The following is a 23,264-nucleotide window of genomic DNA, read 5'->3' on the forward strand; positions in this document are numbered from 1 at the left end:
CTGACTGAGCCACCCAGGCACCTGGGGAGAGAGGATCTTAAACAGGCTTCATGCTCAGCTAGGAGCCTGATGCAGGGCTCTATCTCATGACCAGAGATAGTCAAGAGTCAGACACTTAACGTACTGAACCACTCAGGTGCCCCTCCTAATGTACATTTCAGTCTCAGAATTTTAAAAGTGGAGATTTATCCTATTCTCTAAAACCTGTTTTTCTCCTTGAATTTTATAACTCTGTTAATGGTACTACCTGCTATCTAGTTGACTCCTAGGTGAGGAGTCTCTCGTGAATTCTTCTGAGTCAACCCCATGTCCACTCAACCCTCAAATTCTCTCAGTTTTTCTTACATTTCAAATGTTCAAGCTCTCATTCATCAGTGCTCACTAGTTGATTCTATAGTAGTTTCTTAACTGATACTGTTACCTCTACTCTTCCCTCTCCTTTACATAGAATTCCTTGTGGTTTCCCTTATTTCCAGTTGAACCTGAATTTTCTGACTTGCCACATAAGACTGTGCCTCACCTAGCCTGTCGTCTTGTCCAGGCTCATTTCTCATGACTTCTTGTACTGCTCTCTCCATTCCCACCCTCACTAACTACTCAGGAAATCTGAATTCCTTGTAATTAAGTGGAAGGTCCCATGGCTTCTATAACATGTTCATTCTTTAGTTGCTTAGAACATCTCAGCTTGACCCTTCACTTCATCAGGCTGCTTACTTACTGATCCTTAAGAGCCTGTGCTGTTATCCATCTGTTTTTGTGTTTAGTTTCTCCATATTCCTTATATGTGGAACATATTCCTTCTATGATTGTATCTGTCTTCATGAGGGTAGGCAATATATCCTGTTTACCTTTATAGTTCCCAAGCCTTTCCCACTCACTGTCTGTAGGAATTGATTTTGATGACATAGATGCTATATTGGCACCTTTTTCTGCTGGTATGCTATATTAGTGTGAAATTGTGTGATAAAATGGATCTATGTATGTCTGTGTACATGTTGAAAACCTAGAGCTCTTTGATCTTTACCTTGATTATAGAATTATTTTTCTGTAAGGAAGCACTGCATTTTGCTATGTACTTGCACATATTCATAGACGTGTTTACATGACCTTGATTAAGAGCAGTTATAGGTCATGATAATAGCAAATTGTTTATGTTTTCCCATTAGAATTGGGAAGGGATTTTAGATAATTAACTTAAATTCATTATTTCAGCTTTTATAGGAAATTGCCTTTTAGGATGTTTCCTGGAAAGAATTTGGATTATCCTTTTCCCTTCTTTCTCTTCCATTTCAGGCTGCTATTGTTCTGCACATATTTACATTTAGGTCATATTTTCTGCTAATTTTTATGCTGCTTATTTTTGCTGCTTTGAGTTGTCTATAATTCACATCTTTTCCAGAAACCTAGCGACTAATACTAATTTAATTGCTCTAAATGTAGAGAAACATTATTTAAATGTCCTTTGAAATCGTTTAAGATTATATACTGTTGCTGAAAAACTATTTTTGTGGGTACCAGGTACCTGGCAAGGAGGTGGATAGAAAGCATTTTAAACTTTGTGACGTGAGACAGTTATAGATGAGTGAAGTGTACTGGAAAGGTAGCTTCAGTTTTAAGTTTATTCTTTCTTTCTATTTTAAATGTTTCCCTTTTCCCTATTTATCTTCTGGCACATTTCCTTCCTCCAGTTTAAATAGTCTTAAGTTTTGACAGTAGAGGCATGCTGGTCAGATTTTAGTATTTAGACATCAAATACAATAATTACGATATATTTCAACCAGCAGGACCTGAGACCCCTGTCGGTGTCTTAATCCAAAAAAGGCATTTTAAATTCATATAAACCTTGCCTTAAGGGATGGAGAAAGGACAATTTAGGGAACAGCATGAGGTTAAACATATTGATCAGTAAGCCAGTCATTCTTGTTAGACTCTGGTAGAATGTAGAGTTAGAAAAATAGCATCGTCATCAACAACAAAGAATGCTTTGCTTCTCTAGAGACCATCTCTTTTGCTTTCAATCTCTTTTGTTTCGATTACAGGGATTTCAGAGAATGAAAGATTTCATCCAGTAATTAAAAAAAAAAAATGTAGACCCACTTTGAAATTTGGAGAGTTAAATAAGTGGAAAATACAGTGATTTTTACATTTTTATCATTTAAGGTATATAGTAAAGGATGTAATTAGCTATGTAATTTCTCTATGCCTTTGGAATAAACATGACGTATATTTTGAATTCTTGCCAAAGTTTAAGAACCACTGCCTGGTTAATTTTACTAATTAATTGTGCAGAGCTGGTAAGATAGTTTTGGTTATAACAACCCCATTAACCAAATTCAGGACACTTGTTGACCTTGAAGTGTTTAGAACTTTGGGTTTCTCTTGATGAATAGCAAGTTATTTTACCACTCTATTTTAGGTAAGTATTACATATCCAATAGAGATAATTTCTCAACTAGGATATTCAGTTTTGTGTTGTATGTGCGTGGAATGATATTTTTGTACAAGAAATTAAGTTTGGGCTAGAGTGAAATTTTTTATGAAATGGTACCAGGACCTAATGTTTTTCTCTCCTATTCCACGAGAACCCCCAAACAGATGAAAAATTAAAAAACAAAACTCCACTGAAATAATATTCTTGTTTAATATGTAATTGACTAAAATAATTTATACACATCCTATTGTTTTAATAGATTCTTCTGTGAAGGAAGATATTTGATAATTCCTAGAATGAAACCTTGATATTTCAGTTCTGACTCTTTGATGTTGGAATCTGAGCCTAAGTCTCACTGCGCAATCTATTGTAGGTAGCGTGTATGCAGCTCATCAATGCCCTTGTTACATCTCCTGATGATTTGGACTTCAGGCTTCACATCAGAAATGAATTTATGCGTTGTGGATTGAAAGAGATCTTGCCAGTAAGTGCCCTGCAGTCTCCTTATTAATATTTAAATTAGAGGAGTACTTGAATAGGGGGAAATTTAGATAAATTACCTTCAAGAATAATTTATCTGTGGGGGGAAAAAAGGCTTGAGTATAAAAATTTGTGAAATATAGATAAGATGTGGGTATTATTTAACACTTTGAGTGTTTGAATGCTATAAATCCAGTCAAATGGCTGGTTTATTGTTTATGTTTTTCATTAACTTTTTTGCATTATTAAAAAGAAAACCGTTAATTGTCATTTCTATTTAATGCCTGTAGGATTTAAAATGTATGAAGAATGATAGCCTGGATATCCAACTTAAAGTCTTTGATGAGCATAAGGAAGAAGATTTGCTTGAGTTCTCCCATCGCCTTGAAGATATTAGAGCTGAACTTGAATATCCTTTTGTTCTGAATTTAGTGAAATATGGAAAATTGTTGCTAAACCCCAACCAACCTTCCAAAATATTAAACTTCTGAAGCCATTTCTGTATAAACAACATAAAGTCAAACCTTTATGAATCAGATTGATTCTATATAAACTTTTCTTATTAGTTTAATGTGTGTTTTTCTAAGTAGATGCATATGTAAATAGACGTTACAGCCTACAGATGGATTCTATTCGGCCTCTCATGTATATGTACTATCTGTTTTTTCTTCTCATGTTTGGCACCTCCCCTCTCCTAATACTTTCCAACATTAAAATTAGTAAGGTACCCTTATCCTGCTAGTTGGCTTCTGCCCTATACCTTGGGTGCACACTCACGTGGACCTTTTTTAACTTTATGGGTCTGCAGATCTCTGTGCTTTTCCAGAAGTCCACCAGGTTCCCGTCCTCCCCTGGGGCTTATTTGTCCATGGTGGATAGTGCCTGGCAGCAGCTCTCTTGATAAGGGCACTCTGAAAACCTAATATAGTATTCACAACCAGCTTCCTGTTACCTTGCCACCAGCAACAGCTTGGCTTGAGAGAGGGGAGTAGTTGGAGTTGATCATGGAGGAGAAGCCAGGGAGTCAGGTCAAGTTGTCATTTGCAAAATGTTTTTCCTGTACTCTGAATCCTAGATACCTGTGTTTTATTTGACATTGACTATACATGATACCTATTCTAGGCTAAGGCACATAATAATCTTTTGAAGTCTTAGAGAGAGTAGTTTCTATGCCACATTACTGCAGTTGTTTGGTGTAGAGGATAAATAAATCCATATATTCCTTAATCAGTTTACTGAAGCATATGATATTTACAACATGGTGTGGAACTCAGTTAAGGAAACTAAAGCAGAGGGATATTTCATTTCTATTCTTCAGCACCTTTTGCTGATTCGAAATGATTATAGTATAAGGTAAGAATTATTTTATAAGGTAAGAAGAAGTTATGTTCTTATGTTTTCTTTCACTAATAAAATTCTATTAATTATGAAAATCACCTGATGTTTGATTTGGGCAAACAAATAAGTTTCAGATTTTTATTTCTGTTTTAATATTGACTCATGGAATGTGGCATTTCTTCTGGGCATATATTTAGACAGGTGATGGTAAAATGATATTACCGTTATTTTTAAAGCTCCAGTGGATTCTTGGTAACAAGTTTTCATCTAATAAAAATGTGAACTAGCAACAAATTACTAATTTATCATATGATGGATAATATTTTCTGGTTAGTCTTTAAGTAGTAGGAATGATGTTGAGAAGTTTCTTTTTAAAAGTTACATGAAGGGTACTAAACCTTGCTTTTATTAGTGCTTAAGTAGCTAGAAAGTTCCTTGATAATACAGTTATATTTAATGTTGCTAATGTATCAGAAAAGCTAGACAAATGACATTTCAAGTTTGATTATATCCTAGCCATCTTGAGCTTAACAGATTGTTTATCCTGTCTGTACCTTGTCTATCTGTAGCTGTGTAAGGATATTAGCATCTAAGTTGCTGGGTGGTTATGAAGATGGAATATAGTAGCATGGATAAAACTCCTAGCCAAATAACTGGCACATGGTGTACCCTCAGTAAATGCTCTCCCTATATTCCTCTTTCCACTTTGTTACTGTTTTATGAGGGAACTGAGATCCTTGAATATAAAACCATTTTTGTTGCCTTTAGTTTTGCTGAAATTTCATTCTCAAATACTTTGGGTAGTATGTCATTTCTAGTTTCATGCAGAAAAATTTGCTAGACGTGTCTCATTCACTCTGGGTGACATCAGAGGGTGCAGTTCAGGCTTTTGATATACCTAACAAGTGAATAGAATTATAGTTAAAAAAAAAAAAAAAAGTTAAAACTTAGGTTAGGTTCTTTGGGATGAGTACAGATCATTTGGCTTATCTCTTTCTCTTGTAAATACTAATATAAAATACTAATACATAGACAAAAGTATTAATAAAATACAAATACATTGATTAAAATACAAATATTAATACATTGATTAAATACTTTTAAATATCAGAGGTACCTCGCTGATTATACTACTATATTTTTTCCCAAATGTTCTTAAAAATAAAATCGAAGCTTCCACTTACTCTAAAGTAACCCCATCCTTTTCTTGATCCCTGTATGGTTGGTTCTGTCAACCTCTGATGCTGCTGGAGATTTCAAGAATTCAGGAATATTGTTTGCTTTCAAAGTTTTCAGTCAGGGGGGTTATATCTTACTTTTGATCCCTTCATTTTACCCTAATCCCTTAATCTGTGCTCCAAGAGGGCATGCGGTTGTGTCTACCTTTAAAACAGATTGAAAAGCTCAACTCTCCTAGGACATGCTGAGGCAATCTTCTCACTTCAGTGGAATTAAGAGTCTCAGAGAAAAATTAAACTTGTAGCATCACCAAAGTGACATTACTGAGGCATAGACAGTTATTTTGGTCATTTTTCAAGTACCACATTTTTAATTTGATTCTTATCTATGCTGGATTCTTCTTTGACTCTGTAAGCCCCAGGACCTTGGTCTTTGTTCCAAATACGGTCCCTGTGAAGTTATCGTTCCTCCTATGACTACTGTAATCAAGACAATTCCATGTTTTTCCCCCATATGCCCAAATTCTCATAGGTATTTATTGTTGTTGTGATTTATTCTTATAGAGCATATATTTTTATTACAAGATTGAGTCAGAAGAAAAAAACAAAAACAAGATTGAGTCAGATTATAGTCATTTACATAATTTGTCATATAGTTATTTAAAATTGTTTAACTTTTTATATACAGTAACATTCACACTGAGAGATGTGTAGTTCTATGAATATTCTTTTGGTTTTAGCTTCATTTTTTTTGGTTTTTACTATCTTAAGATGGACCTAGATTTTTCCCTTAAATCTTTAATTATCTGAACATTTTTTGTTTAATGAACATTCTAAATAAATATTGATGATATTCTTAAAAGTTTGTATAAGTGGCATTATTTTAGAATGCAAGGTATTCCCATTTTAAAGAATTAGTGGATAGGAAAAATAGAAATTTAGCTTACTTTCTCATTTGGAACAAAAGGAAATTTTACTGAAGTGGAACTTGATTGAGAATGTACATGAAAGGTAGGCCCCTGCCCCCAAGTAAAATGAAGTGCAGAAAGATAATTGGAGGGTGGAGTAGAAGATCAAATTCAATTCTTTAACTCCATGGCTTACAAATGCAAAATATTATGCTAGTTGAATGTACATGGGAGATAATTCTGATATCTGGTAAAAATACTAAAGAGAAAGTAAAGATGATTTTTAAATTTCTCCAACAAAAATGAGATATCAGTGAACTAATGACAATTTATGTTCATCCCTTAATTAGGTTATCCACCTATTCCTCTGACATATTTACTGACTCACCAATAATTGCTCATGGAGATTATTTTCTAGATATATATTTCTGGAATCCAGAAGTACATTATTTATTTATTTTGCTAGTGTTGCCTTGAAAGAGTTTTTGCATGAAATTTCAGTTACTTTGTAAATGAATTTATCAGTGAGAACTGTGGAGGTGAGAAAATATTTACTGAGATTATGACTTAAAGAAAAAGCACACTAAATAGCCTATGTTGTTAATTCAAAGTCTGTTTGTATTAAAACAACACTAGGGTAACATTCAGTAAGAGTAAAAAAGAATGGAATATATCATCTCAGTTTTCAAATGTGATAGATAAAAACGTGTATGCAATTTATGTACCTTAACTATAAATGGAGTTATTATGGAAAATATTAGGAAATGGGAGACTATTTTTTTTTGAAAAAAGTTTAGAACATCGAGGGAAGCATTGGTAATACCATCTTGCTTTGGTATGTACCCAAGATCAGTGTCTTAAACATTTTTAGTTTCTCCCAATCAATGACCATTTGCTGTCTTTGCTAATGTGAAGTTGTTGTGAATTTCAGCACAATGGGTCATTTATTAGGTGTGAGGTAGGTAGATCAAGGGCAAGTGAGACACAGTTTCTAGGGAGAAGAAAAGCTCAAGTGGCTAGATATGCCACATGATAAAAATGTGGAGAGGAAATGTGTGTCAAAAGTCTTTGAGGGAAGAAGAGTCTTAGGATTGGCTTGGGATGAAAGGCTGACCTCATTGAGATAGCACCCACCCTTTCTGTCACTTTAGTTTGATTTTGTCATTAAATCTGTTGAATATTTCTTTTAAATTTGTTGACTTAAGTTTTAAGGGATGTTCTTTTGCTTATTACAAACAAATTACAAACAATATTACAAAATATTTTGCTTATTTATAATGACCCATTACAAATGGGTCATTATAAATGACCCATTGTGCTGAAATTCACAACAACTTCACATTAGCAAAGACAGCAAATGGTCATTGATTGGGAGAAACTAAAAATGTTTAAGACACTGATCTTGGGTACATACCAAAGCAAGATGGTATTACCAATGCTTCTCTCGATGTTCTAAACTTTTTTCAATTATAAAAACTTTAATTTTTGGACAAAAAACTGTCATACTAAGTTTTTTCAGTTGTCTTTTCAGTAAGAAATATTTATTTGGAATCGTATATAATTTACAGTATCAGTTTTTAATTGGACTCCACAAGCATTCTAAAAATAGTTTATGTAGAATTTTAAGAACCTTCCAAAGAATTTTCTTGAAAAAAAATATATTTTGGCTTGTGTTAATAAAATGAATTAGTGGTAGCTATTTTAGTATGGTAGAGTGGTAGGTTGATCTCTGTTGAGGACTGCTTTTAAGCACATATCACTTCATCTTAATTTTTTTTTTAGTGCTTTGTAAATAAGTCAAGGTTCTGATTTTTGTAAAACAAATCATCATTACGGCACTATATTGGCTAAACTAGTATAAAAATTTAAGGTCTTAATATCACTGGAAAGAAAGTGATGACTGTTGTATTTACTCTCACTCCTGTGTTAGATCTGACCTATCAATTGTTGGAACTATACAAAGGTGTAAATTATTGAACTTGAAAGGAAGCTTACCAAAGTACTTGATTTTGATGTTAAGTTACACTAATAAGTTGAGTATACATTTATTCTTTTTCTTGGTTTTAGGCAACAGTACTTCAAATTAATTGATGAGTGTATATCTCAGATTGTATTGCATAGAGATGGGATGGATCCAGACTTCACATATCGGAAAAGACTGGATTTAGATTTAAGTCAGTTTGTTGGTGAGTATTTCTCTAATATTTAAATGGAAACATTTTATTATTCCCTACTTTGCAGCATTGGTTCTCATGTTGTGACCTGTAGAGTCCTGAGGGCCCTTGATACCCTTTCAGGCCATCCAAAGAGTCAGAACTATTTTCATAACCATACTAAGACCTTATTTGCCTTTTCCGTTGTGTTGGTACTTGTGCTAGTGATATAAACGTTTGTGGGTCAAACTGCTAGCACTTGGTTAGAAATCAAGGCAGTGACACCAAACCGTGTTAGTAGCTGTTGTATTCCTCACTCCGAGTAAAACAAAACATTAGAAACTGCTGTGTTTTATTTGAGTGTCCTTGATAAAGATCTGAAAAACACTATTTTATTAAAAGTCTAACCCTTGAGTACACATTATTTTAATATCCCCTATGACAAAACAAATTATACATGTTTAGCACTTCTGCCTACCAAAGTACAATGAGCAAATACCTGTGTGTTTGCTTGTACTATAAGCTGAATTGGTTGTTTTTGTTTTCGTTTTGTTTACTTTTAAGGGATGATCATCATAAAAGCTGTGGCTACTCAGGTGTGACTGTTTGACACACACTTTCTTAAAAAAATGAAATAGGTCTGTAATGTCAAGGAAACAACTGATAGAATTTGTTACCAATGATCAAATTCAAGCTTTCAAGTAAAATTCGAGTTTTGGAAAACTTACATCTGCTATTGTTAGCTTGACAGCTTCCCAGTACTCAAATTTTTTTCTGATGAGATCATTGGTGATTATTTTGATATTGTATAATGAGATATGTCAGCATTTGGAGAATCTGCATGACTCTGTAAACCACTCTTTTCCAAATTCCAATGCCTGATATAAATTCTGCATGGGTAAAGAATTCATGGATTTTAAAGTAACAGAGAAGGAAATATTCATTGATATGTGATCCCACATAGAAACTAATGTGTAAGGAATATGTATATGTCAAATTTTGGTGTAACATGAAAAAATATCCATTATTTGAGTGAGGTGTTTTTTTTTTTTTTTTCTTCATAGGATATTTGAGTCCAGGAAGATGTATGGAATATATAGAATGAGAAAGGAGCTAGATAAAATTTGTGGCACTGACAAAGAAAGTGCATATTTCTCTCCACAGGGGAGAAGCAATTAGAAGTTCCTCTTAGTGGTGGGAGGGACAGAGAAATGAGGAAAAACATACTGTAAATACAAAAACAAACTAAAATGTGAGACGATTTTGAATAGCATCTGAAAACCAAGTTTATTCCACCTGGCTATTAGGAATGTTTTTCTTGAGTAGATTAGAGATTTAGACATTGAACTCTTTTTTTTTTTAAAGATTTTATTTATTCATGAGAGACGGAGAGAGGCAGAGGCAGAGACACAGACACAGGTAGAGGGAGAAGCAGGCTCCATGCAGGGAGCCTTGGTGTGGGACTCGATCCCAGGACTCCAGGATCACACCCTGGGCTGAAGGTGGTGCCAAATCATTGAGCCACCTGGGCTGCCCCTACACATTGAACTCTTCAGAAAGAAATAGACTCTCTGACTCCATGAGTGAAACATATTTACATAGTTATGACAAATGTGTTGATTTTAAATGTTTACAAAAAACTTAGAGACACAGTGCAAAGGACTTACAGAAGAGAATATCACTGTATTTACATGGATAGGTGAATGTAAGGACCTGGGGTTGGACATGAGGGTAGAGAGACACTGGAAAATATGAGGCACAGATAACTTCATATGTTAGAGTGAAAATCAGGAGATACTCTTTTCATAAGGGGAATCAGAGGTTTAAGTATTTATTTAGTGCTACAGAGCCAGCCATTTTAGAAAATAAAATTATTAAAATAAACAGGATTAGACAAAGAATGCCATTTTCATCTTCTATAATAGGAAGCTATCTATAATATATTAAACACATAAATCAAGAAATAATGTTAAATTTTATTTAGAGTTGGGAAGCTAACTGCCAGAATAATCTAATAAAAGAAGAACTGTAAGAGGCTGAATTTCAGAAGTGGAATTGAGTTTTTAGTGTAGTGATTTGGTTGTTACTTTTCATCATAAGCCTTCTTTAACGTGTTTTTTAAAATCATATTTATGTATTCCTTGTATTTAAACAAGGGATCAAATACGTTATGGGGAATCTATAGGAATCCCTTCTTCTGCATTGTATCCCATCATGTGCATATATATTGTAGCTTATTTAATCAAACAGTTATTGATGGACATCTATTTCCAGATGTTGGCTAACAATATTTTAATGAACATTCTTGCTTAAAGGCAAAATCCTAACAATAGAATTGTTGAATAAAAGAAAATGCGTATTTTAAATTTTAGTACATCTTGCCTATTCATTGGCCAAAATTCATTAATTATACTTCCATTACATGTACTTATGTAGGCAAGTCAGTTTCTCTGTGCTATCTCTAGCACTTGGCATTATTGGATCATTTAATCTTTAATCTGCGTCTCATTAAATAAAGTTTATATTTTTGTATTAGGTGAAATGAAATACCTGCTCATACGTGTTAGCAACCGTTAATTTTGTTGTTCCTAATTTTTGGTTCGTTACCGTTGCCCGTTTTCCTAACTTGTGTTGGATATCATCTTCTTCCTTCAAAATATTAATGAATTGATGATAAAAACCTTTGAATATTCCATGTTACATTTGAACATTCTCCTCCTCTTGTCTAATAGTTTGAAATTATACTTGCGTTTGTCTTTACCTTTATATCTTATGGTCTTGGTATCACACTTGGAAAATCCTTCTCCATGCCAGTATTAGGTTTCTATGTTTTGTTTATTTTATTACTGGCACTATTTCTCATTCTTTTCTATGGTTTTCTTTCTAAACTTTTCAAGTCATAATGATTTTAAGAAGTACTGGAATAAAAAATGTTATTGCAATTTTAGATACTTGCATAGATCAAGCAAAACTAGAAGAGTTTGAAGAGAAAGCGTCAGAACTGCACAAGAAAGTAAGTAATTTTGACTAACTCCCCAAGACTACGGAAGAATCAGGCATGCTTCTGCCTCAGGCATTTTGCTTTTTGTGCTCACTTTCTTCTTTACCTCCTTCAGGTAGCACAAATGCCATCCTAGATGAAGATTTCCTAGACCATTATATTTAAAAATTTTAACTCTCCACTTCCAACCCTGTCCCTCTCTATGCTGTGTTTTCTTCTCTTGTGTTTATTATCAGACTTCCTACCTGTATTGTCTATTTTTCCCTCTATAGTAAACTTTAGGAAGGTTTTTTGTTTGTTGTTATGTGAAGGATTTTGTTTATTCACTGTCCCTGTACCTAGAATAAACCCTGGCCCTCAGAACTTAAAAAAAAAAAAAAAAAAAAAAAAAAATGAATGTGTGAATGAATAAATGAACAAAATGTATAGCGTCAGTTTTAGGATTGGAGTATTTCTCAAGAAATCCTGTAACTTAGGCTCTTAAGATTGAAATTATATCTAAAAGTTTTAAGAGGTTAACTTGCTTTTTGTTTTGAGTTAAGTGGCTTCATAAGATCTAGTTGAACATATAAACCTTTAATTTTAGAGGTCAAAGGTATCAGATATTACCGGTTCTACTTGTTTCAGCCTAGGAGTATTGCTGACCATCCAGCCATTCCCTACTTTTCTTTAGGGTGATGTTCTACGATTTCATGTCTGCTCAGGATATATCCATTAGACTTTTTTTCTGTTTTGAAAAACTTACGTTGCCATTGTGGGGTTTCTCACATCTTAAGTAGTCACTCTGCCTTAAATTCTTGTGGCTGGTTTCTCACATTGGAGGAATAAATGGTAATTACTACTACCAGCACCTGAATGAACATATACTAAATGAACATTTACTATGTGTTTGGTACCATGCCTAAGAGGCTACATTTTTTATTTATCTGAACCTAGATGAATCTTGAGAGAGCTATACATTTTTGTAATATTTTAAGATAATATAACTTGCAAATTATGGACAGTCTTTCATAAGTTACTGGGAATATATGAAAAACTTTGTTATGTGTCCTGTGTAAGAAGTCCTGAGGTTCACCACTTAATGAGAGATTAATAACTCCTGAGGCTCTGGCTACAGGCTAGGATTATAGCTATGAATATGATACTGTCCTTGCCCTGGAGCAACATAGGAAACAAATTAATGGATCATTTAAGTGTCATACGTGTTACAGTTGATAGGTGATCATGTCGTAGTGTGACCCCTCACCTGGACTTTGTATTCCAAACTCTCTACTTTGTGTTCTATTTTAACTCTTCAAGAGAAAGTAGTAGAAAACTTTCAAGTACTTGATTTGGATGCATCCCAGATAGTGTAAATTTTCTTTTATAATCATTTTTAGGTATATGGTATATATTAATGTTGTTAAACATGATACCTTTCTCAACATATTGTTTTGAAATTGTAAAGTTTAAGTGTAAGTAGAAGAAAGACCTTGTTCAAGGTTACTTGTCTGCTTTTAGTCAGAAGTTATATGTCTTAGGTATATTCAGAAAATATTGTTTGCTCCATAAAAGATTTCTATTGCCATACCATTTTGTATATATCAGCAAGAACTTCTTTCTGATAGCTTTATAAGGACACATGTAAATACTTTGCTTTAGGCAGGAAGCTATCATAGTTGCTAGACACATTCTTTATTTTGGTGCATAAATTTGAAAAATGAAGACCAGAAATGTCAGAAAGTACATAGAGAATATTGAATTATCAACCTTCTTGTACAGATGCACTAATACATTTACCCCAGGGAATGAAATTAAGCAGAGTCTCAGCCTTAACTGTGTTTCTTGACATTTTTGCATGTAATTTTGTAAAGCGTAATATTGCTCTAGTAACTCTTTTTGGAGAAGAAGGCTATCATATCTGTTTTTATAAAGTACGTCTTTAATGGAGATTCATTTTTATCCCCAAGGCAACTGTGATTTGACTATGGATATTATAAAAATGCTAAAGCAAAGTTTATATTTTGTTTGATCCTTTTAATAGGTTAGGATGTAGAAATTTATCTCTTTGGTAAGTAATACAGATATTTTAAATATGGCCAAACTAATTTTTTATTTTTTATTTTTTTTGGCCAAACTAATTTAATAAATTATTTCAGAGTGTACTAATTATGACTCTGGTGGTTTTGGTAGTTTTATCTTTGTTCCAGTAAATAATCCTTTTTCCTTCCAAATCTTATTCTGAGCCCTATGAGGTAGGATTGTATGTATATTGATATTGTGAAAAAGACTTCATTTTTGTCCTCATAACAATTTAATTTTTTACTTCTTACTAAGCAGCAGTAAACATTGAGCAGTCATAAAAGGGAGAATAGAGAACATGACCTCTCAAAGATTTTCATGCTGGGAGACTGGGGAACTTTAATATATGATATTGACATATTTATTCACAACATATAAAGGGAGATTTGACAGGAATTGGATCCATTTGTTCATTCAACAAATATTTATTGAGTTTAGTTATAAATGTAAGGCTTCAGAAAGGTAATGAATAAAATAGGTTTGCACTATTAATAAGCTCCCAGGTTGGTGAGTATTACTGAGGTGTGTGCATTTTGATATTTTTATATTACAGTGTAATAGCTGTTATGGTAGGAGTACCCTATGTGGTATGTAACCCTATAGAAAGGATTCCTCATCTAGTCTTGGGTGGCCAAGGAAGGCTTACCTGAAGAAGAGATAGCTAATGTGAGTGACTAGGTGAGATAGCCAAGAAGGAGGGAGATGGAAATTTATGGTGGATTTCTTATAGGCATCTCAAGGTTAATATTTCTGAAACCAAATTCAGTTTTCTTTTATCCTAAAAATGCCTTTTCAGGGGCACCTGCATGGCTCAGTTGCTCAAGTGCCTGACTCCGTGATTTTTTCCCCCACTTAAGTCACCATCTCATGGGTGAGAGCTAACCCCATGTTGTTGGGTTCCACACTCAGTGGGGAATCTACTCAGAGATTCTCTCCCACTTCCCTCCTCCCTTGCTCTCTCGTCCTCTAAAATAATCTTTAAAAAAATGCCTTTCCCCCATTTATTTTATATCCCTCTTTCTCCCTGAAAGTTCTTATACTTAGTTTCCAGCTTGCAAAGCAATAGAACACCATAGTCATCTTAGATATACTCACCTCATTCATTTCCTTCACTCAGCTGTACACTAAGTTTTTAGATTCTGTTAAAAAATTAAAAAAAAAAAAAGTCCCTTCATTTTTTTTTCCCCGTTCCTCTGCCTCCTACCTTTGTTTGGGCAGGCCTTCAGTTCTTGCTGGGGTAACTGTGGTAGCTTTGAAATTTGCTTTCGTGCCTCTGCTGTTTCTCATTCAGTCCACCTAACACCCTGCTGCACGTTGGGTTTTTCAAAGTGCAAATTTGATCATGTTAATTTCTTATTATAAGCACTCTTGATAGCTTTCCATGGTTTTCAGGCAAAAGGAAAAACATTTTGGTCTATTGTAAAATTCCTTTGAATAATTTTGTTCCTCTCTACATCTGTGACTTAATTCCTTGCAATTTGTTTTCCTCCCTCCTATGGCCCTTAAACATGGTTGCTTGTCATGTATGCACTGGGCTAGATCTTCTGTTTGAAGTGCTAACTGCCCTTCTCAGCTAACTGGTCAGGTTCTTTAATCCTGAGGTCAAGCATCATTCACTCCCATGTCTTCATTCTATTTCTCTCTTGCTGGTAATTTTCATAGGTTTCGGGTTACTCGCTTGCCTTTGCTTTGCCACCAGACACCACACTTACTAAAAGCAATGGCCATATTCTATTCAACTCTGTATCTCTAGCATCTACCACTTTGAGGAACACATCGAATGCATGCTATTATTTATTCTATAATGGGAAATAGGTAGTTTGGGGCCAAGTCCCAAGAGATTCTTAGGTAGTAGATTAATGAATGTGGCCTTTAAATATAGCCACTGACAGTTTAAGAGCAAAAGAAGTCCTGTCTTTTGGGTCATTCTTTTTCTTTTTAAAGACTTTATTTATTTATTCATGAGAGACAGAGAGGGAGGCAGAGACACAGGCAGAGGGAGAAGCAGGCTCCATGCAGGGAGCCTGACCTGGGACTTGATCCAGGGTCTCCAGGATCATGCTCTGGGCTGAAGGCAGGAGGCGCTAAACTGCTGAGCCACTGGGGCTGCCCTGGGTCATCCTTTTGAGAGAATAATAGTGTTCAAAAAAGTTGGGGGGGGTTGATAAAAATACTGGTCTTGTTTTTTGCTTTGAAAAATGTTCATTGAGCATTTGAAAATACTTTTATGGGCTGATTAGCAGTTTGGAATTCAGGTGAGAAGCTGAGCTGGTGGTAGGAGTTTGGACACCATCAGTGTATGAATGGGGATTGAAGCACGTGGGTGGGGAAGATACCATTCTACCAGGCATGTGAAGTGAGGCCAAGAGAGGGGTGAAGAGTCTTGTCACATGGCAATGTTAGAGTATGGCACTGAGGAATGGGCACCTATAAAAGAATTGATAGGAATAGTCAAGAAGGTAACGGGAGAACCAGAACAGTGTGTTGGAATGCAGCACACTGGCGCACAAAGAATGAATATGGGAGCAGATTTGCTTACTGTAATCATGGGGGAGGCAACACGTATGAGGGGGATGGGTATATGGAAAATCTTTGGAACCTTTGCCTAATTTTGGTGTAAACCTGAAACAGTTCTAAAAAATAAAATCTACGTAAAATAAACAAACTGTAGAGCATTATCTAAATGTTAGTTGGAGGAAGGTGGTATGGTTTCATCTAAACGCCAGATTGGAAGACAAAATCTGGCTTTTACTCTCACGTCTTCACTTACCGGTTCAATGATGAGGGATTAGTTAAGCATCTCTTTGAATTAAGGACAAAATAAGATTCATATATAAGTGCCTTTTGTAAACTGTTGTTTTATATTATTTTTCCCCTACCTGAGATTTGACTGTGTTTTAAAATCTAACGGCTACTTTTGTGAAGTAGTTGCATATTTTTAGATTTATTTTATTTTTTAAGTGTCAAATAAAAGTTCTTGACCATGAGACACTACCCTTTTGAAATTCACCTCTGCTAGGAGAGGTTTTTAGTCATGATGATGGCATGATGAAGTTATTTGAATGCAAGATGGGAATTTGCGATGAGTAGCTATATAAATTAGAAAGCTCATTGGATTCACCCAATTTTACTGTTTGCCTTCCTCCCATAAGGTAATGCACCAGGGTTTTTGAAAGATTACCATTAATCTCCCAAAGATTAATTTCCAAAAGATTAATGATCAACAACACAGATTTTATTCTCTTTAATTATTGCTGAAGGTTAGAGCCTACATCAGGGCTCTTAACTCTCCTGACAATGTAAGAGAAAGTGACACATTTACAAAATGGAGTTATTTAATAATAAAAAAAAATACTATAATGGGATTCTTTTAATTCCTAGTGATAAACTTCACATAAGTTTAAAGTTTTGCAGGTAGAGGTCACAGAACTCAGTACAGTCCTTTGCTCTTTATTATTGTACACAGTTGCAATGATATTTAGGAACTTTTAAGAAAAATGTCAATGTTGAAGATACCTCTGGGCTACTTTGCTCCTCCGAGAGGAGAAGGTCACAGACTCCATCTCTGGCTTTGTCTGCTCCCTTGCAAATTGAATGGTTTTTGGTGGGATCCGTAGGGACCTAGAGAAAGACTTTGGGTGACTTAGCAAAATCTACCATTCCTTTCATAAAATGTTTGTGTCCTACTGACAGATCATTAGAATCATATTTCTCTATGAAGAATAGTGCTTTTCAATGCCTTCTTTCTGTCTCCTGTTTTTTTTTTTTTTTGTTTGTTTCCCCCAGTTTGAAAAAGAGTTTACCGACCACCAAGAAACTCAGGCTCAATTGCAGAAAAAAGAAGCAAAGATTAATGAACTTCAAGCAGAGTTACAAGCTTTTAAGTCAGAGGTAAAATACCATCTCTCTGGATTGAATTTGGGTATTGAAAGCTTACCAGGGAAGCAAAGGTCATGTCATATCTTCGTAGCTCACAGTGTTTAAACTTTCATTTTACTTGTATCTTTTCATAGAATTGTTTATAAGTAGTTCTATTTTGTAAATTAAAAAAATTATTTTGCTACCTTTTTTTTCGATTTGCATTTTTAAGGATGTCTAAACTTTTACTAATTAATCTGCTTATTTTTAATTTGGATTTTGTTCCTAATGTCACATGTTTTGTATGTAATCATAAAGGGTAAGAAAGTCTTTTTTACTCTTAGATTTGTCATTCATCACTGATCTTTATCCCACTACAGGAAATTATTGCTCAAGCTATTTATTTTTCAAAACCTTCAGCCTATGGGTACCTTGCAGTGAAAGATAACCTCTAGCTGAATGAGAACATTTTCTGATAATTTTTCAATTTCCAAAAGTAAACAGATTTAAAACGTGACAAAAAAAAAAGAGAGCAAATCTGGATTATGAGGCAGATAGCTCACATACACCCTCTACACATAAAACATTTAGATAGCAAGAAATACATCATCTGCATGTTATGAACGGATGACAGTAAGGAGCTGGAATATTCATAGCAAAATTTCTTCATGCAGATTTGCATATAGGATGATGAGCAATAAGTATAGTTTTGCTCATTTCCTTTCATCCTAATTTATGGTTATGTCGAAATAGTCTCAGATGTACTACTATTTCCTCTATTATTGGCTACTTCAGTTTTCTTTTAAATACTTAGTGGATAGTTTTGTTACAGAGGCTGTAAGAAGGTACCCAAAGAGACAGCTATCTGTTAAGTGTTCAATTTTAGGGGAAAAAAGCTCTTATCTGTAAGAAAATGACTCTCACTGATCTTTCTTTAGTGTACAAGGAGGAAGTAAAATTCATCGAAACTTTGCATCTTTCTTGTGTGCCTCCTTGTCTCTCACACCAAAAGAAATGTTTGATTATATTTCAGATTGAGTTATAGACAGTGGCTGAGAATTTATGTCCAGTTTCCCTTGGTCTGGGCTAATATAATTTTAAAAACTTTTTCTAGTTGAAGCATTACTTGTAAATCCAAACTGAAGAATTCCTGTTGATAAAAAAGAAAATAACCACCAACTTTGGATATATTATTGCTACATGTATTTTATATGAATATGGGAATAAATTTGTCTTAAAACTGAGATTAAATCCAGGAATCTCTTATACTATTTGAAAATATGGATAAGGATGACTATTTTTGGCCATAAGAAGCAAGCCTAGAATTAGAGACTTCATATTGGCCACCATGTTAATTTTTGAAGAACAACAGGAAAAGGTTTTGTTGTTGTTGTTGTTGTTGTTTGGATTAGTGTGTGTTTCTCATGAAATCCATTCATTTATCTTGAGATCCTTCTCTTTGATCAAAGCTATAATGAATATGAGGGGTATGAATAAAATATATCCTATTGTCTGATTTTACTTCATTTACCTTCATTTACTTAACAACCAAGTATTGTTAGGTGCTGGGAATATAATCAAGTTAATCACAGGATAATCTGGCCTCATGAATAATATATTTAAGTCAACCATACTCTACCAAATGAACTAAAAAGAGAAGAAATTCAACCATATCTTTAAGATGTTAATAATTATAAAATGTATATTGAGTGTGAAAATAACATACATCCTTAATATTCACAGGGCATACTGTCCATCTTAACAGCAATGCAGCATAATGCTGAATTGATTCTACTTTATAGTTAATGTTTTTGTTAAGATCTGTTTTTTGATTTGTGGTTTCAATTTCTTTTATGACACGTTTTTGTTGTGTTGATCTCAGATGTCAATTTCAGGCTTTTATACATGATCTGTTTTCCATAACTTTGCCATAAAACTTTTAAAATGATTTATTAACATTTATTAAAGGCCACAATTTGCAAGATAGTGTGTATGTGTCTTAGAATTGAAATGAGTAATTACAGGAAAATAATCCTATCACAAAAAATGATCAACTCTGATCTTCTTTTATAATAATCAAAATGCATTTATTCTTACCATGCCATAGACACAGAACAAAAGTGACCAGTGGACCTATTTGACTCTTTTTCATTCCTGGTTTTGCATTGCTTTTCTGTGACCCTGGACAGTGTAGAATAGCAACCCCCTTCACTTGTGATTCATCACCCTGTACTTGTCTGCTTTTTCTCTCATCTTTAATTCATTCATCCTACACTTCTTTTTTCAATGGCTGTCATTTGCCAGTTGCAACTTTAGGTGCTGGAGAAAGAGGTAGTAAATTATATAGACTTTGTCACTTCCCTCATGGAGCTTATAATCCATCAAAGAGATAAATGCTAATGATTCCATAAGTACTTACCACTAGATAAAGGCAATCAGAAGAGAAGCACACAGTGCTATCAGGGTAAAAGGAGTGGCCAGATGAGGCTTTCCTGAGGAAAGGTTGTGCTAAGACTTGAAAGGATTGGCAGGAACTACCATGTGCTGAGACTCGGGTTCCAGGCAGAAGGAATAGCATGTGCAAGGGCCCTGATGTTGTTATGAGGTTGGCATAAAGGTGGAATTATATATGAAAGCCACAAGGCCAGTTGATGAGGATTGTGATGTGCCCTTGCAGGGCCTACTTAAGAATTTCAGATTTTTTTTTTCTCTTAAGATAAAGACATGTGACAATGCTATTTAAGTCTGTTGATCTTATTATTTAACCTCTCATTTAAATGCTAGTATTCCATAGAATTCTGTGTATAGATTTGACTTTATGCTGCATGCTCTGTAAATACTGATTGAACTTACCTACTCTCGTGGCTTTCGTTATCACCTAGAAGCTGCTGATTTTCAAATCTTCTAGACCCATATACCCATATCCTTCCTGGACATCTCTAACTGGGTGGCCGTAACTACCAAAATAGGAAATAACATTTCTGGCAGTTATACTTTTATGAAAAAAAATGAAATTCTTTAATTGGGGAGGGGGACCCAACTTGGTTGGAATTTTGTTTTTCAGTTAACCCATGTGAAATTGCTGATACTGAATTATCTTTGATTTAAAATAATCATTTTTGAGAAGAGTATACTTTTACATGTTTCGCAGATATTTTTAGTCATGTTTCTTTTTCCCTCTTCTCTTCTAGTTTGGTGCCTTGCCAGCTGGTAGAAATCACTCTTTGCCACAGTCAAAAGAAAATGGAACTGGCCCCCCAGCACTTGCTCCTCCCCTGCCACTGCCATCTTGTGGAGGCATGCCGCCTCCACCCCCTCCTCCCCCACCTCCTCCGCTTCCAGGAATGCCAATGCCTTTTGGTGGTCCCGTGCCTCCTCCACCACCTCCTCTGGGATTTCTCAGTGGGCGAAACTCTCCTCCTCCACCAACCCTACCATTTGGGTTAAAACCAAAGAAAGAATTTAAACCTGAAACCAGCATGAGAAGATTGAATTGGTTAAAGGTAAAACAGAAATAGATGGAAGAAAACATACTACCACCTAGATTAAAATTTAATATTTACTTATATTTAATTTCTAGTGGAAATCCTAATCAAAGAGACATTAAATACACAAGCATTATTTGAATTCAATAAAAGTGTTGAGACAATGCCCTTTTCTCCCAACTGAGGCTTTCTGGATCAGAAACTTGGTGAGAGTTAATAATTGTTACGTGGGATTTGATTTGTTATTAAATTGGAAATTCAGCATTAGCATCATTGAACCCTATATGAAGTGTTTCTTGGTGTTCTTTGGAACTTTTCTATATTGGTAGCCATTGGAAAAATTCCTGCTAATTATCACAAGTTGATATTCAGTCAGGACACAGGAATTCTGAATCCTACAGAAAGATGGTTTCATGGTCACACAACATTGGGAAATGATGTGTAATGTGCACTTGAATTGTTGGAGTGCATGCGAGCATTACCTGAGCCTCTGAGAGGAATAATTAAGAAGAAACAAATTTAATTTCACTCTGCTTCAAACCCTCAACTACATGATGGTGGAACTTTGTTGTTGTTGTTCCCTTAATAAAACCTTAGCTTCCCGGGGAATTTGTATTTTATTGAACACACTTTGGGGAAAAATATTACAGGTATTACTTCGTAAACATCTGCTGGCAGCTATGGGACCCTGGGTCTGAATGTAGTGATTGCGCTGGGACAGTTGAAACACCCAACTGTTTATGAATCCATCTCTCTGACTGCAGATCAGACCTCACGAAATGACTGAAAGCTGTTTCTGGATCAAAGTAAATGAAAATAAGTATGAAAATGTGGATTTGCTCTGTAAACTTGAGAATACGTTTTGTTGCCAACAAAAAGGTAAGTTGAGCATCATGCTTATTTGTTAATTTTAGTATGTTAACACTGCCAATTTTTATATATTAACTTCTGGAGAGCTTCTTATTTTAAGAGTCCTAGACATGATATTTTTACTTCACTAGTGGCTAAATAAATTATCTAATAAAAAGCAATGTTTAAAATCCAAATTTTGCTATTTACATTAATAGCATGAGCCCTCTTTAAAATGCAAATGGTTCATACAGAACTTTGTCAAAATTTCAGTATAATAGCTTTTTTGAAGATGTTCTAAATTGGACTTTTGAAAAAAAAAAGGAGGATGTTTTCATAGAGAATTTTGGCATGAGAGTTCCTTTTTGTCAATGGGACATAGAAAAACACAAAAATGAGAGCCTTCTGGTTAGAATTTTACCACCCTTTGATATTGCAGTGACTGTCAAAATAACTGGTATGAATCACATGGGGTAGAAGAAATACCAAATTTATTGAAACCTTGAAAGTTAGCTTAAAATAGAAGTATATGAATAGGTTATATGACCTTTTCCTTAAAAATGATAGCATTCATTTTCTTTCCTTTTTTTTTGTGATAGTAGCTTTTCTTGTTTGGTGTTTTTTGTTTTGTTTTGTTTTTTAATAATTCAAACATTCTTATCTGAAAATTGGATCTCTACCACACATTTCAGAGTTGATACCCACTTAAGCTATTGAGTTAATTTTTAAGTTCTGTAATGCTTACATTTTAGGCCTATATTACAAGGTACTTACATCAGTGATTACCTTTTAATTTTCAAAAGGAACCTTTTTCACCATAGGCCATGCCACTTATGACTGGGCTCATTGACCACAGAAAGCTGAAGGAGAGAGATGTATTCCAGCTGGAGATGGGAAAGCTTGCTATCGAGAGGGAAGAATTAACTTCTTAAAATACATACTGGGGGGCACCTGGGTGGCACAGCACAGTCCTTTACGTATCTGCCTTCAGCTCAGGTCATGGTCTCAGGGTCCTGTGTCATTGGGCTCTCTGCTCAGTGGGGAGCCTGCTTCTCCCTCTCCCTCTGCACCCCTACCCCGCTTGTCCTCTCTCTCTTCTCTCTCTCTCTCTCTCTCTCTCTCAGAATCTTAAAAAAGAAGATACTATGTATTAGGCACTATACTATGTATCTGATTAAACTTGATAATCAGAGCAATGAAAGGATATTGGCAGATCCTAAAAGAAAAAAATCATTTGCATTCCTTTGAAATGCTTGTAAAATATAACTATAAATTAGAATATCTTTCTAGAAAATAATTGTAAGTTAGAAACTCTAAAAGGTGATTTTAAATTAAGGAGGCTTTCCAGGATTTGGGATTAACCCAAAACCTTCAGCAGATATTTTTGGGTACTGTTCTTGACCAAAATAGTAAAACTTGTGTTTTGATCTTTGAAAACAGTGGGAGTTTTCCCAGCAGGCTTATCCTAGGAAAACTTGTGAAGTAAGCAGATCTTAATTTTACCTTTTGATTATGGAGAATG

The 23,264-nt window shown here is 34.6% G+C and overlaps 1 protein-coding gene across 18 annotated transcripts in view; it reads left to right on the forward strand.

Moving 5' to 3' along the window:
- Positions 1–23,264, forward strand: part of DIAPH3 (diaphanous related formin 3) — a 508,438-nt gene that overhangs the window by 177,427 nt on the left and 307,747 nt on the right. For all 18 annotated transcript variants that reach the window (XR_012010017.1, XR_012010015.1, XR_012010016.1 and 15 more), the window contains 8 exons: positions 2,805–2,915; positions 3,202–3,320; positions 4,148–4,264; positions 8,403–8,521; positions 11,437–11,501; positions 17,337–17,441; positions 20,600–20,911; positions 21,658–21,772. Coding sequence is in view for 14 of the 18 variants with exons in the window: in XM_072782860.1 (XP_072638961.1) it covers positions 2,805–2,915; positions 3,202–3,320; positions 4,148–4,264; positions 8,403–8,521; positions 11,437–11,501; positions 17,337–17,441; positions 20,600–20,911; positions 21,658–21,772 (1,063 nt within the window). In the remaining 4 variants the exon portion in view is untranslated. The remainder of the gene's footprint in view (positions 1–2,804; positions 2,916–3,201; positions 3,321–4,147; positions 4,265–8,402; positions 8,522–11,436; positions 11,502–17,336; positions 17,442–20,599; positions 20,912–21,657; positions 21,773–23,264) is intronic.

The sequence above is a fragment of the Canis lupus genome, chromosome 17 (assembly GCF_048164855.1).
Source record: "Canis lupus baileyi chromosome 17, mCanLup2.hap1, whole genome shotgun sequence".
Lineage (NCBI taxonomy): Eukaryota > Metazoa > Chordata > Mammalia > Carnivora > Canidae > Canis > Canis lupus.